The sequence below is a fragment of the Talpa occidentalis genome, unplaced genomic scaffold (genome assembly GCF_014898055.3).
Source record: "Talpa occidentalis isolate TD23 unplaced genomic scaffold, MPIMG_talOcc4v2.1 talOcc4.6, whole genome shotgun sequence".
In the NCBI taxonomy this organism is placed as follows: Eukaryota; Metazoa; Chordata; class Mammalia; order Eulipotyphla; family Talpidae; genus Talpa; species Talpa occidentalis.
In genome coordinates, this window is record NW_023604972.1 from 51,882,230 (window position 1) to 51,894,770 (window position 12,541).

Below are 12,541 nucleotides of genomic sequence, written 5' to 3' on the forward strand. Positions count from 1 at the left end.
TGAGAATTGGTGAGAGGCCTGAGAACAGCAGTCTCCTTGCAGGTCTGTGATGAAGATCACAGGAGGCAGCTGAAGAACCCAGCAGGAGACCTGGCCCAGAAAAAGGACTCAACACATGTCATTTCTCAACCTGCGTCTCTTAAAGGCAAAACCCACACATTGAAATAACAATACTGAGCACACATTAAAAAATACTCTGCAGATAAATGCCCAAGTCTAATAGTTAAATGGTTTATTCATCATTTATAACGAATCAAGCAAAGTTTCAAAAATCAACAGTATAATTCATTTTTGGCAGTCATGGTAATATGTCTGGAGCCATACTGGATATTTATAGTCTTCAAAGTTCTTCCTTGCTAGTGGAGAATGTTCATATATATAGTCAAAGATTAATAATAAGGCTCCATTTTATAAAATTTAATGGATATGTGGCCTTCCTGGTGGCACAAGGGGTTAAGCACCACACTATTAAGCAGTTTGCAGCCTCTGCAGCACGAGTTCAATCTCAGGCCAGCCAGGGAGCAACCCACATGGCGCAGCAGACCTCTCCTACTCCCTTAAGCAGTGTATTTCATTCAGTCTGCCTGTTTTGTTCCCCACTCTGTCTCTGGTGAGTCCTCTCAGCCCCTGCATCTCTGGCCTGTACCCCAGCTCTTACATGCAGAAATTTTTTTTTTTTTAAAAAGAACTCAACAAACTAAGTCAAACTGTGTAAGCAGAGAGAATATGCACTAAAGCATCTCAGATCTAGTTTTCAAAAAAGTATTTATACAATTCTTCTAGCCAGACACTCACTTGAATTAACAGGAAGGCCTAATTGATGAAACACTAGAATATACAAGTAGGATATTACTTATTAATTTATCTTAACAGTTGAAAATAATTGCTTTAACTACTCTGAACATAATCATCACCTGTGAACACATTAATCTGAGAGAAGGAAATAATTTCAAACTACTCAGTAGCCAGTAGTACACATGAAATTGAGTAAAACAAAAATAAAAAGATTAAAAAGAAAACCCACTTCTCAGATCTGGTTTCAATAAAAAAAAATTAGTGTTTCCTCAACAGGGCTACAAAGTATGGCTTTTTCACCATCAACTCTCTCTGATTTTCAAAACAGCTATTTTTAACCTTTCCCTACCTCTCCTCACATGTCTACTCTATAATGTCCTCCCTCCATCATTTTCAGTCACTTATTTCACAGATTAAAAAAAGAACTCTAAATATTAATGTTTCCATCCTCTATTCCTATTCCTATCTCCCCAATCTCATGGGTGCTGTCAACTAGTCTCTCTCTTATTGTGCCCCTTCCTTCTGCTCCTACCCTTCTGCCTTACCAGCCTTGCAAAATCTCAATCCTAAAACTGCATATATCTACCTTCTCTACTTTTACACACACTGCTAAGTGTCTATAAAAGAAAAATCACATACCTGCATGGATAAGATCCAGTATAAATGTATTATTTCCAACAGTCACTGGACTCTCAATACTCTTTAATTCTTTTTTTTGTTAGTTCATTCCCTTTAATTAATAATCAAGACATCACAAATTCCATCCTTAAATTCCATATTCAACCTACTACACTCTTAAGAGACCACACATCCCTCACATCCTTCTATTGTTAACTATAGGAAACTGAGGTCATCAAGCAAGATCTTATTCAAACTTCCACTACCTTAACTACAAATCTATATTCACAACCAACAAAATATGCTTTGCCACAGGATGAGGTGTCTGTCTCCCATTCAATGTTCACCCACCCACCTATAATTTCACTCCATGCTCTCCTCCCTCAATTATATTTGCTCTTGAAAATTTCCATATTTCTCCTTCTGCTTTCTTTCCTTCTTTTTCATGCCTTTAAAAAACTTTAAAAACCTTTAAAAACAAAGCAAAATACTAGAAACAGAAGAATAATACCCTCTTACTGCCCAGTTCAGCTCCATCAATATTTCTCTTTCAGTTTCTAAAGTCAAATATATACTTATGGCCCCTGCTTGTCTCCCAGTCACTCCTCAATTCACTGTTTTCTGTTCCATTATCCTATTAACTTCCATACTGGGCAAATTTTGTGAACATTTTTCATTCCTCATCTTACTGGGTCTTTATTGTATGTGACATGTTGATCCTTCAACATGTTGACATCCTTCAACTTTTCTCTAGAGTCCTATAATTTCCTCATTCTTTTTGGACTGCCATTAACCAACTCCTGTTCTGTATCCTTTCCAGGTTCCCCTGCTACTACTGAACATTCATATTCTTGATGGTTCCTCCTTAGCCTACTGTTCTTCTCACTTGGCAGTATGAGGCATAGGTAACCACTTGTCCTCTCCCAGGGCTGTAACTACATCTCTGCCAATGAATTCCCAAAATTTGTATCCAATCAAATATCCTGACCATAGTTTCTAACTGTCTATTACATACTTCCAATTGGGAAACATACAAATAGTGCGGGCTACTGCAGCCCCAAACTGACTATCCCCAACCCTCTTTATTTCTCAGCTACTGGAAAAAACACCCACCCATTTTCCTAAATTAGAAACATAGCTTTGTCTTGGTCCCTTCTACTTTCTTGCCTAAAATACTTCGTTGGCTTTGCATTCCTGCAGGAAGAAGTATTGGCTTTTAATATGACATATAAACATATCATGTTAGCTCTATCAATCTTAATAACTAATTTTTGGTACCTCTTTGACATAAAATCAACTTTATGAAGTACTTAAATTTGCTGGCACCTTGTTACCTTTCATCTTGACTCATGTTTTAACTTCTTACTCTAATTACCTCCTTGGTAATTTAGCCAGGTTAATTCCAAGCTGGCTAATGCTAATCTTTTAAAAGGCTGAAGAATTACATCACATTTTTGAGAGAGCTGTCCCTTCCCTAATTGCCACATACTTAAATAACTCGCTTTTCAGGAGTACCTCTAGCGTCCTGATATGTTTCTTTGTTATGGCATTATCTACTTATTCGTTTATTCCCCAAAAGAATATATTTATTTTCCTCAGTATACTTTAGTTTTACAAGATTAGACTGTATATTATCTTAGAAATGCTAATACATAGTATAGCACAATGTATATTTGTTTGAAACAAATGAAGTGAATGAATCAGTACATGCACAATAGCAGAATAAACGAAGGGACAAGTTAACAAACAAGCATGAAACACACACCTTTCCCCTCTGCTTTCAAATTAGCATTTAGTGGAGTTTGAGTAATACAAAGACAGAATAGTTATTTCAGTATGAGCAGTTTATAATCTTTGCTTCGTCTTATATCTTTATTTATAATGAGGTAACAACAATAATGGATATAACTTTCTGTAGGAAAAAGAACTTTGTTATGTGCTTTAAGTACATTTTCATATTTAATCCTCACACCAAACCCCACAGGTAGATGGTCTTATTACATAGCTCAGAAACTGAAGGTAACTGTCTCTCCCCAGGGCAAGAGACATCTGGAGGGCTCTAATCCCTAGAGAAAGAACAGGGATATAAGCACCAATCAAGGACAGGAAAACCTTAAGATGTGAAAAGGAGAGTAAGAGACAGTCTACCTACTAAACGTATCAGCCTTGTTCCTCAACTTGACTTAAAAAATACTTTAAGTCGGCCCTATTTGCTCCAGGCAAGAAACTGGAAAATACGCCTCCTAGGATATCAACATATCTAAGACTGAGTGGTCTCCCCATAAAAGAGTAAAATCATCCTATCACTAGAGAAGTCTCACCCCTATACACATAATTTCCAGTTAGCATCTCAGTATCTCTTTTTTAAGTATTAATGAATAGACAATTATTACCAGACATCTAAAGGCTGTTCAAATTATCATCGAAAATTTTTTAAATTTGAAAAATCTTTAATATTTTCAGAAGGATGAGAGGAACTATTGTACATTTTGAGACTGAAAGAAGAATTCAAGGAAATTAAAAACATGATAGCACAAGTTTAATCTATAAAAGCTACTAACTGATGAGTTTCAGAAAAAGAAAACAAATAGCAAAGAGGTAGACATTAGAAAACATATTTTAAAATATTTCTCTAGAATTGAAGGGCACTTGTTTTTACATTAAGAAGCTTCATCATGAAGTCTCAGTGAAATTTCCAAATAATGACAGAAACAAAAAATAAGAAAATTGTACACAGAAAAACTAACAGAGAAAAGACCATGTTGGCGGGGGGGAGAGGAGGAACGACAATGAGTCAGATTGAGGCAGGGAGAGGCATAGTCAGGGGTAGAAGAAAAATTGGAAGAGTGGCAGAGATAAGGAGTTGAGAGACACAGAGAGGGAAAAGATAAATAGGGATAAAATAGGAAGAGAAGGGGAGACACGGGAACAAGGAAAAAGAAAAGTCAAGGAAGAGAAAAATAAAAAGAGAGAAAAAGCAAGAATGAATAAGGGGAAGGAGAAACAGATACAAGGAAAAACAAAATTTGAAACAGTTATGTTATGAAGTCCAGGGAAAAGAAGTATACAAGAATATTGTTTAAATAAAAGATATAACTCACTATAAGAACAGGATGGAAGGCAGCACAGGGGGAGAAAAGAAAGCTTATTCTCATACTCCTCACTGAGAACTAAATTAGAACACAATAATCAAGAAACAGTGACAAAAGTACATTGTTTAAAAGTTACAAGAGTTAAAGGTGGCAGCAACAATTAACAGTGGAGAGCAATAGGGCACCTATAAACTAGTGGAACTACTTAATATTTAAACCATGTACTTACATACTTTTCACAGAAGTAAAAAAATTATTTTTAAAATCTCCACAAAGGGCCTCCCCTGGTGGCGCAGGCAGTTGAGCGGCGCGCTATGAAGCTGTCCGCAGCCTCTGCAGCGCCGGTTGAATCCAGGCCAGCCAGGGAGGATCCCACATGGCGAAGCAGACCTCTCCTGTCTCTCCCGCTGCTCCCCTCAACAGTGTATTTCATCAGTCTGCCTGTTCTGTTCCCCACTCTGTCTCTGGGGAATCCTCTCACCCTCCCGCACATCTGGCCTGTACCCCGCTCTTGTATAAATAAATAAATAAATCTTTAAAAAAAAATAAAATCTCCACCAAGATTGCTGAAGACAACTGTTTTTAATATTCAGTCACCCGCTTCGCATACTGTACCACTTGACCCATTACACTCACCCTATGTAGCCAAGAAAAGGGAATTCAGACATATGGATGCAAGCTGGGATCAGAAAAGCAGATCAGCTAATCACCAGTCCCCCAGTTCCACAGAGACAGACACCTTAAAGGATCTGGCAAACCATATCACTTTATAAATGATGGAGAAAGGGGGAAAAAAGCAATCCGCTGAAGAGAAGAAGGAAGGAAAAAGTGAGTCAAATAGCAGTGGTCAGAATGGTGTGAGGAATATGAGGAATAAGCTGTGTCTTTTGGCGTGTACTCACACCGGCTAACATAAGACAACAACAGCATATTCCAGAGAACTAAGCCTGTATTGTTTCTTATAACCTTCCAGGTATGCGGTTTTAACCCTGAGCTTCTAAACACAGCTAACAAGATGTGCATTTCAGCAGAAGCAGAAGCTAGCAATGTGAACCACAACTTGAGTAATCAAATCAACAAAACACATTAAAACATTAACTCTATTTAGACTGTCTAAGGCATATAATTACTCCTGCAAATGTCTTAGAGGAAACCTGCCAAACTATAAAGCAAACTCAGATGATTCTTTAAAGTGCACAAAGCACTTGGTGTGATATCACTTAAGGTAACAGAAATAACACTGAAAAGTGGTAATTTACAATCTATCACTCTTCCAACTATCTACCATTAGAGGAACATTTGTCAAATATGCAGTCTTCCTTTCAGCTGTTAGAATTCAGTGACATTCCCTGTGACCAGCTCTCACATCAAATCACATGACTTTATAGCACATTGAAAGGAAGGAATGGAAACATCAAGTTTCTTAAAAAACAATCATTTCTTCCTACCTATGACTTACTATAACCTTCTTGATTCGTACAGTGTGAGCCAGTCCTAACAGGCGAGGCGTGGTGAGCTGAACTTACCCTGTTAAACACTGGCAGCATCATATACAGCTTCTCTTCCTGTTCCTTCTGAGTCATGTGCCGGGGAGGGTGGCAGAGCTCAGTGAAGAGCCGGCGGAGGTGCATCAGTCCCAAGGCATTGTCTTGGGGGCTGCACTCCTCCTGCCGTGGCCGCCCCATGATCCTCTTCACCATGTTCATCTTGATGGTTGATGATAAACACCTCTAGTTCTGTAGGAAGATGTTCATAAACGAACAGTCAAAATGTCATCATCTTCACCAGGTCAAGCATGCATGGAAGAGCTTACAAAAAGTCTAAATAATAGAAAATTCTGTCTACAATATTTTTCTTAGTTCTTTAAACAATAAAGGTAGAGAGGCAAGATAATTTTGAAAACTCTCCTTACATGACAAATTATGAAAAATGGTAATCAATATTCCTACTAAATTTGCCACAATTGTATGAAATGTAAAACATTACCTGGATAATTAACCAACATTTCTAGTTAATACTAAATACCAAGTTCAACAAATAAAGGTTATCAGAATGAGGCTTAATAGCTAAGTACATGTAAGAAGAGAGGAAAATGGGGAAGATCCTATACAAAATACTAACAGCTATGTAACCAACAGCACATCAATTTTAAAATTAAGAAAAAGAAAAAAAGAACAGAAAGTTGACCCTTACTCCAAAATACTCAAAACTAGTAACAAAAACAAAAAGCCACAAGGATTTCTATTTTTTTTAATTTTTTTAAATATTTATTTATTTATTTATACAAGCACTGGGTACAGTCAGAGGCGTGGGAGGGTGAGAGAATTCACCAGAGCCAGAGCGGAGAGTAGAACAGACAAAGCGACAAAGTACACTGCTGAGGGGAGCAGCGGGTGGCAGGAAAGGTCTGCGTGCCATGTGGGACCCTCGCCCAGCAGCTGGGGATCGAACCGGCGCTGCAGAGGTAGCGGGCAGCTTCGCAACCCAGTGCTCAACCACTGCGCCACCGGGGAGGCCCAAGGATTTCTATTTTTAATTATTTAAATGTTTTTCTAGATGAAGGATTACACTTTGGATACCTGCTGAAGAGTTCATTTCAGGTTGTGATCTTAAAACATGCAAATTAAGTGAAATGGTACCCCAACGTATTTTTAAATCAAATGATGACTGTGAAAGTTATATAAAGAAGATGACTTTTTCAAAGTATGGCTTGAAACAGTTAAGTCATTTAACTCATTTAGTTGATGCACTTTATAAAATGAAATAGATGATACTGGAATACATACAGTAAGAGTAATTATTATTATTTTCTTTAAAGATTTATTTATTTATACAAGAACTGGGGTACAGGCCAGATATGTGGAAGTGTGAGAGGATTCACCAGAGACATTGTGGGGAACAGAAGAGGCAGACTGATGAAATACACTGCTGAGGGGAGCAGCGGGTGAGACAGGAGAGGTCTGAGCGCCTTGTGGGTATCTCCCTGGTTGGCTGGGAATCAAACCGGCACTGCAGAGGCCACGGACAGCTTCACAGCACTGTGTTCAACCTGCTGCACCACAGGGGAGGCCCATGAGTAATTATTATTTCATAAAATTTATTTTAGGTAAGGATGTATTTGTATACTGAATCACAATGCAAAATGTATCCATGGCTAGAGCTACAGTTAAGAAATAAATAAATAAACACTGGCTGAGAAGAGATACCAGAATCAATAAGACTAGGGCCTCCCCTGGTGGCGCAGGCGGTTGAGTACAGCACTATGAAGCAGGCCTGCGAGGGTCCCACATGGCACGGCAGTCGTCTCCTGTCGCACCTGCTGCTCCCCTCAGCAGTGTATTTCATCAGTCTGCCTGTTCTGTTCCCCGCTCTATCTCTGGTGAATCCTCTCGCCCTCCCATGCATCTGGCCTGCATAAAATAAATAAATAAATCTTAAAAAAAAAGAATAAGACTAAACTTTCAGAAAGCATCAGAAGCCCTTTTCAAACACGACTAACTATGCCAGCAATAAGCTAATTGAGACACAAAAATAGGGTATCTTACAAAAGGAACCAGGAAAGTTCAAGTGACAGTATGGATACAGGTAAGCTGGATAAAAACCAAATTGGATAAAAAGCATTTTTATTTTTAATCTGTAGAAAAGCAAGAATAACCTGAAGATTAATTTTAAATTTTGCTATACAACCACATATGCTAGTATGCTATTTCTTGAGAAGACTACTGCAAGGCTAGGGCTTATTCACTAAACATATGTCTACTGATTTTTATTTATTTTTTTATTTCTTCTTTTTTAAAGATTTTATTCATTCATGCATATAAGAGCTGGGGTACAGGCTAGAGATGGGGGAGTGAGAGGATTCACCAGAGACAGAGCAGGAACAGAACAGGCGGACTGACCGAAGCACACTGCTGAGGGGAGCAGTGGGCGAGTCAGGAGAGGTCTGCTGCACCATGTGGGTTGCTCCCTGCCGGAGATCGAACTTGTGCTGCAGAGGCTACGGATTGCTTCATAGTGCGGTGCTTAACCCCTTGCACCACCAGGTCTACTGATTTTTAAAGGTATAAGAATGGGCATCTTAATCATGCTTGTCCTGGAAAATTTTGAGTGAATTCTGTATCTCGCCGAGCACAAGGCTTATGTGCTTTAGCTGGATAGCAGCAGGAGGCCATGATGTGACTCATCATAGGCAAGGGACAGGAAGACACTGCTAGAGCTCACCAGTGGCTTGCCTGGGCTGAGTGACCACTGTACAGAGAGCATTAGCACACTTTAAAGTGTCCCATCAGAGGGAAGAGTGTTAGACATATAGGCAAAGGGCTGAGGAGAATTTGTAAATTACAAAATAACAAACAAAATAGTTCATTTCTAAGTTGTGTAATATATTTCAGTTTGGGAAAAATATGTAAGTCTTCTGAAAAGAAATATAATTAGATTCCAATGACTTATTCAAATTGCCTACTATAGCCTGCTATTTATAATCCTGGAAATCCCCGAACAACAAAAAAATGAACTGAATTATAAGACTTCTGTAAATTAGTGAACATTTTAGAGAATGCATAGTTCTGTCCTTTATTTTTAGCCAACTAGAGTTCATAATGTAGTCTGTGGACAGGATTTGGGGCATTACTCTGTATCTCTAGCACTTTAAAGCAATTTCAGACCACTTCGATTGCTCCTCATTCCAATTTAAACAAGTGGGTCAAAGAAAGGATTGATGTTAGTGTTAAGTGAAGTCCCCAGAGAAGAGTAACTTCCTCACAGTGTCAAAGTGAAAAGGAAAACCCAGGCCTCCAAATTCCCTGGTTGTTTCCTTTCCCAGCTTACTCACCTTGATATACCTATTTTCTTTTCTTTTTTTTTTTTTCATTAAGAATTGATTATTTTTATAACTAAATTTCAAGGTTCACCCAATTGTCAGTAGGATTCAGCCAGGTAGTCATGTCTGTACAACTGGACATCATTACTGATGGTCATCAGTATAAAGACAGTTAAGTAGAATTCAAGGTTAGCAACTCAGGCTTTGTAATATCAGCAAATATCTTTTCTGATCCATCATTTTTCTGCATTATTTTCCCAGGGAAATAGTAATTCCCACTATCCAGAAGAACCATGAAGATTACATGAGATAAACATATGGAAATACCTTATAAAGTCAAAGTGCCACAAAAATAAATACACACAATAATAATAACAACAAACGAAGCTGAACGAGAAGCTTAACTACCTCAGGACTCCCCATCCCAAATCTCACCTTGTCCCTTACCCCCTCCCTCCCTCCCTCTTAACCTCATAGCCCTCAGGGTTTTTGCAGTCTATTTTTAAAGTATTTTACTTTATTGAATGTTTGCTATGTTAAGAATGTCCAGTTTTTGCTTTTATTGTTCTGACTTGCATATAGTTCTCTCAAACGCCCTCTATTTAATTGAAAATGTGATGCATCTATTTTAAATGATAGAATTCTTGGAAACAGTGACTATTTAGCATATTTACCTAATTTAGCATCAAGTAACGAGAATGGAAAGAAATCATTTTTGTTTTTCTGAAGACATGAATCAACTTTCAGTTTAATAAAAAATACATATATTTATATAATGACAAGCATTAACTAGACACATGCAGACTATTGTAAGATTGTTATTTTATCATTATCTAACCAGCAATATCTCTCAATTATTCAGATAATCTCAGTAATGGAAAAAAGTCAGATTCTTCCTTTTTTCCTAATTTACCAAGAAACACTTAGGCATATCAGATTGCTGAATCATTGCTTTGTTGGCACTTAAATGTTTATCTTTAAAGCATAATTCAGTCCAAGAACTATGTTTCAAATAGTCTGCGCAGTGAAAGAGCAAAATAGATACTTTTCAGTCAAATCTGTACAAACATGTCCATGTAAGAGGGTCACTTCAGGGGAAATGCTCTAATCCCCTTGGTCTGTTTAATTTTTTATTTTTTTACAACATTATTCATTTCTAAGCAATAATTACTTTCTTCTTTTATCTGTAAAATCTTTCCTCATAAACATCTTGTAATGCATAAATGAAATAACATCATTCTGTAAAGTACTAAGCACATTAGATCCATACAGTAATACTTTTATTCTTTTCTCCCTCTAGTTTAATCATGAAACACTTACATCCTTTTCATTTACAATTTCATTTATTTAAGCAAGTAAAGGAAATGGTAAGCTCCCACAGCTTTATTATTTTATTACAAAATTATAAAAAAAATAAGGGAAAACATTTTTTAGTTGGATAACAATAGGGTTTTATAAAGCAATATAGAAGAATTATGCAAAATATAATGAGAGCAAATCACAGACTATTTTTTTAGGTAATGTTATTAGGGGTTTTCAAAATATTTATAGAGATTACTGTGTATAACAACAAGTTTTCTAATACAAATTCTATTTTGCTTCACAAGAGAAAAGTGTTTGTACTGCCAACAGAGGGTTATTTAAATAGCAATGATATAATTACTGTGATGAGCCCAGGAAATATTTCTTATTCTAATCTCTTGTGTTCATGCTTGAAAAATCCCACACTCCAAACTCCCCACCCCCACACCAATCCTTTAAACAGCTTGCCATTATTTAAATTAGAGAAGGGTAAGTAGCTTAGATTAAAAACAAAAACAAAAAACTATTTGTAATTAAGTACATACCTTTGAGTAGTTCAGCTAAAAACTTAATATGTCTTTCCTGAGTTAACTTTTTTTAACTCCATGTAAGAGAAGAAGAAACAAACTCACACCAAGCAGGAAACCAGTGTTTTCACCAAAGAACAGTAAGTAATTTCCTTAGGTTTTTAATTTTTCCTTAAACTTTCTGAGGGGGGAAATTCCATTTTTTCCTTATATTACATAGAGAAAAGGCTAAACTTATGATTTTGAAGAGTATAAACACAACTCTGTGAGGTTCCCAAGAAACTAATGTACATGTTGTCTAATGTACATGTTGAAAAAGAAATACATGGTCCTGAGTTAAAATTTAAAAGTTTCACCTGCTAAAGCATTAAGTTTTTACCTTTCAAGGGCAGTCATAATGAGACATTAACTGTACATGTGAGATATTATAAGATCAGCCATTTCACTGATATAGCAAAATACATCCCTCACTCTTGCCAACCCTGTCATTACATATACTGAACTGAACAATTTCTCAGTCTTCTCAGCATCCTTTCTGTAATCTCAGTTTTTTCTCTTCATAGATGAAAGCATATTCCAAAGCCAAAAGTAACTTGTCTCCATTTAAGAACATTTCACTTAGACATGATTCCAATTATGACTGGCCACTGTTGACATCTCCATGGTATCTTTCTTAAACACCTCCTTCTATGGTCCTCCTCATTGCTGTTTTTGGAGCCCTGAAGGTACCCTTATTCTAATAGTTTAATGGCAATGAATTAGTTTATATGATTAATACAGTATGATTATATTATGGACCATTATCTTATATCACATATAAACATGAATCCATTAAATGGATTAAAATTAATCCATTAAAGATTTGATTATGGGGGACTCCCTAGTGGTCTAGGGGTTAAGTCTCAGCACTATCACCTCTAAGGCCTGAGTTCGATCCCCAGCCAAGGAGCTAACCCACATATGGCGAGCAGACCTCTCCTGTTTCGCCCTCCGCTCCCCTTAACAGTGTATTTCAGTAAATCTGCCTGTTCTGCTCCCCACTCTGTCTCTGGTGAATCCTCTCACCCCCCACCTCTGGCCTACACCACTGTTCTTCAACATATAAATCAATCAATCTTAGAAGAAGAAAAAAAAAGACGACTATAGGACCTAAAGTCAAAAAATATATATATTGATGATAAGCTTGTCAACACTGGCCTTAGTGATATCTGCTGGTTTATGGATTTATCTCTAAAGGGAAGGAAGCAAAAGCAAACATAAATGGAATTATATCATACTAAAGTGCTTCTGCACAGCAAAAGAAACTAACCTACTGAATGGAAGAACATATTTGCACCAAAATTTATAAAAAACTCATAAAACTCAACAACAAGAAGACAACCCAATTT

At 37.1% G+C, this 12,541-nt stretch overlaps 1 protein-coding gene across 14 annotated transcripts in view; it reads right to left on the reverse strand.

Annotated features, from left to right (window-relative positions):
* The window catches only part of WDFY3 (WD repeat and FYVE domain containing 3), a 263,597-nt gene that overhangs the window by 176,289 nt on the left and 74,767 nt on the right, over window positions 1-12,541 (reverse strand). For all 14 annotated transcript variants that reach the window (XM_054687824.1, XM_054687825.1, XM_054687826.1 and 11 more), the window contains one exon: window positions 6,032-6,241. In XM_054687824.1, the coding sequence (XP_054543799.1) occupies window positions 6,032-6,211 (180 nt within the window). In that variant the 5' untranslated portion in view covers window positions 6,212-6,241. The remainder of the gene's footprint in view (window positions 1-6,031; window positions 6,242-12,541) is intronic.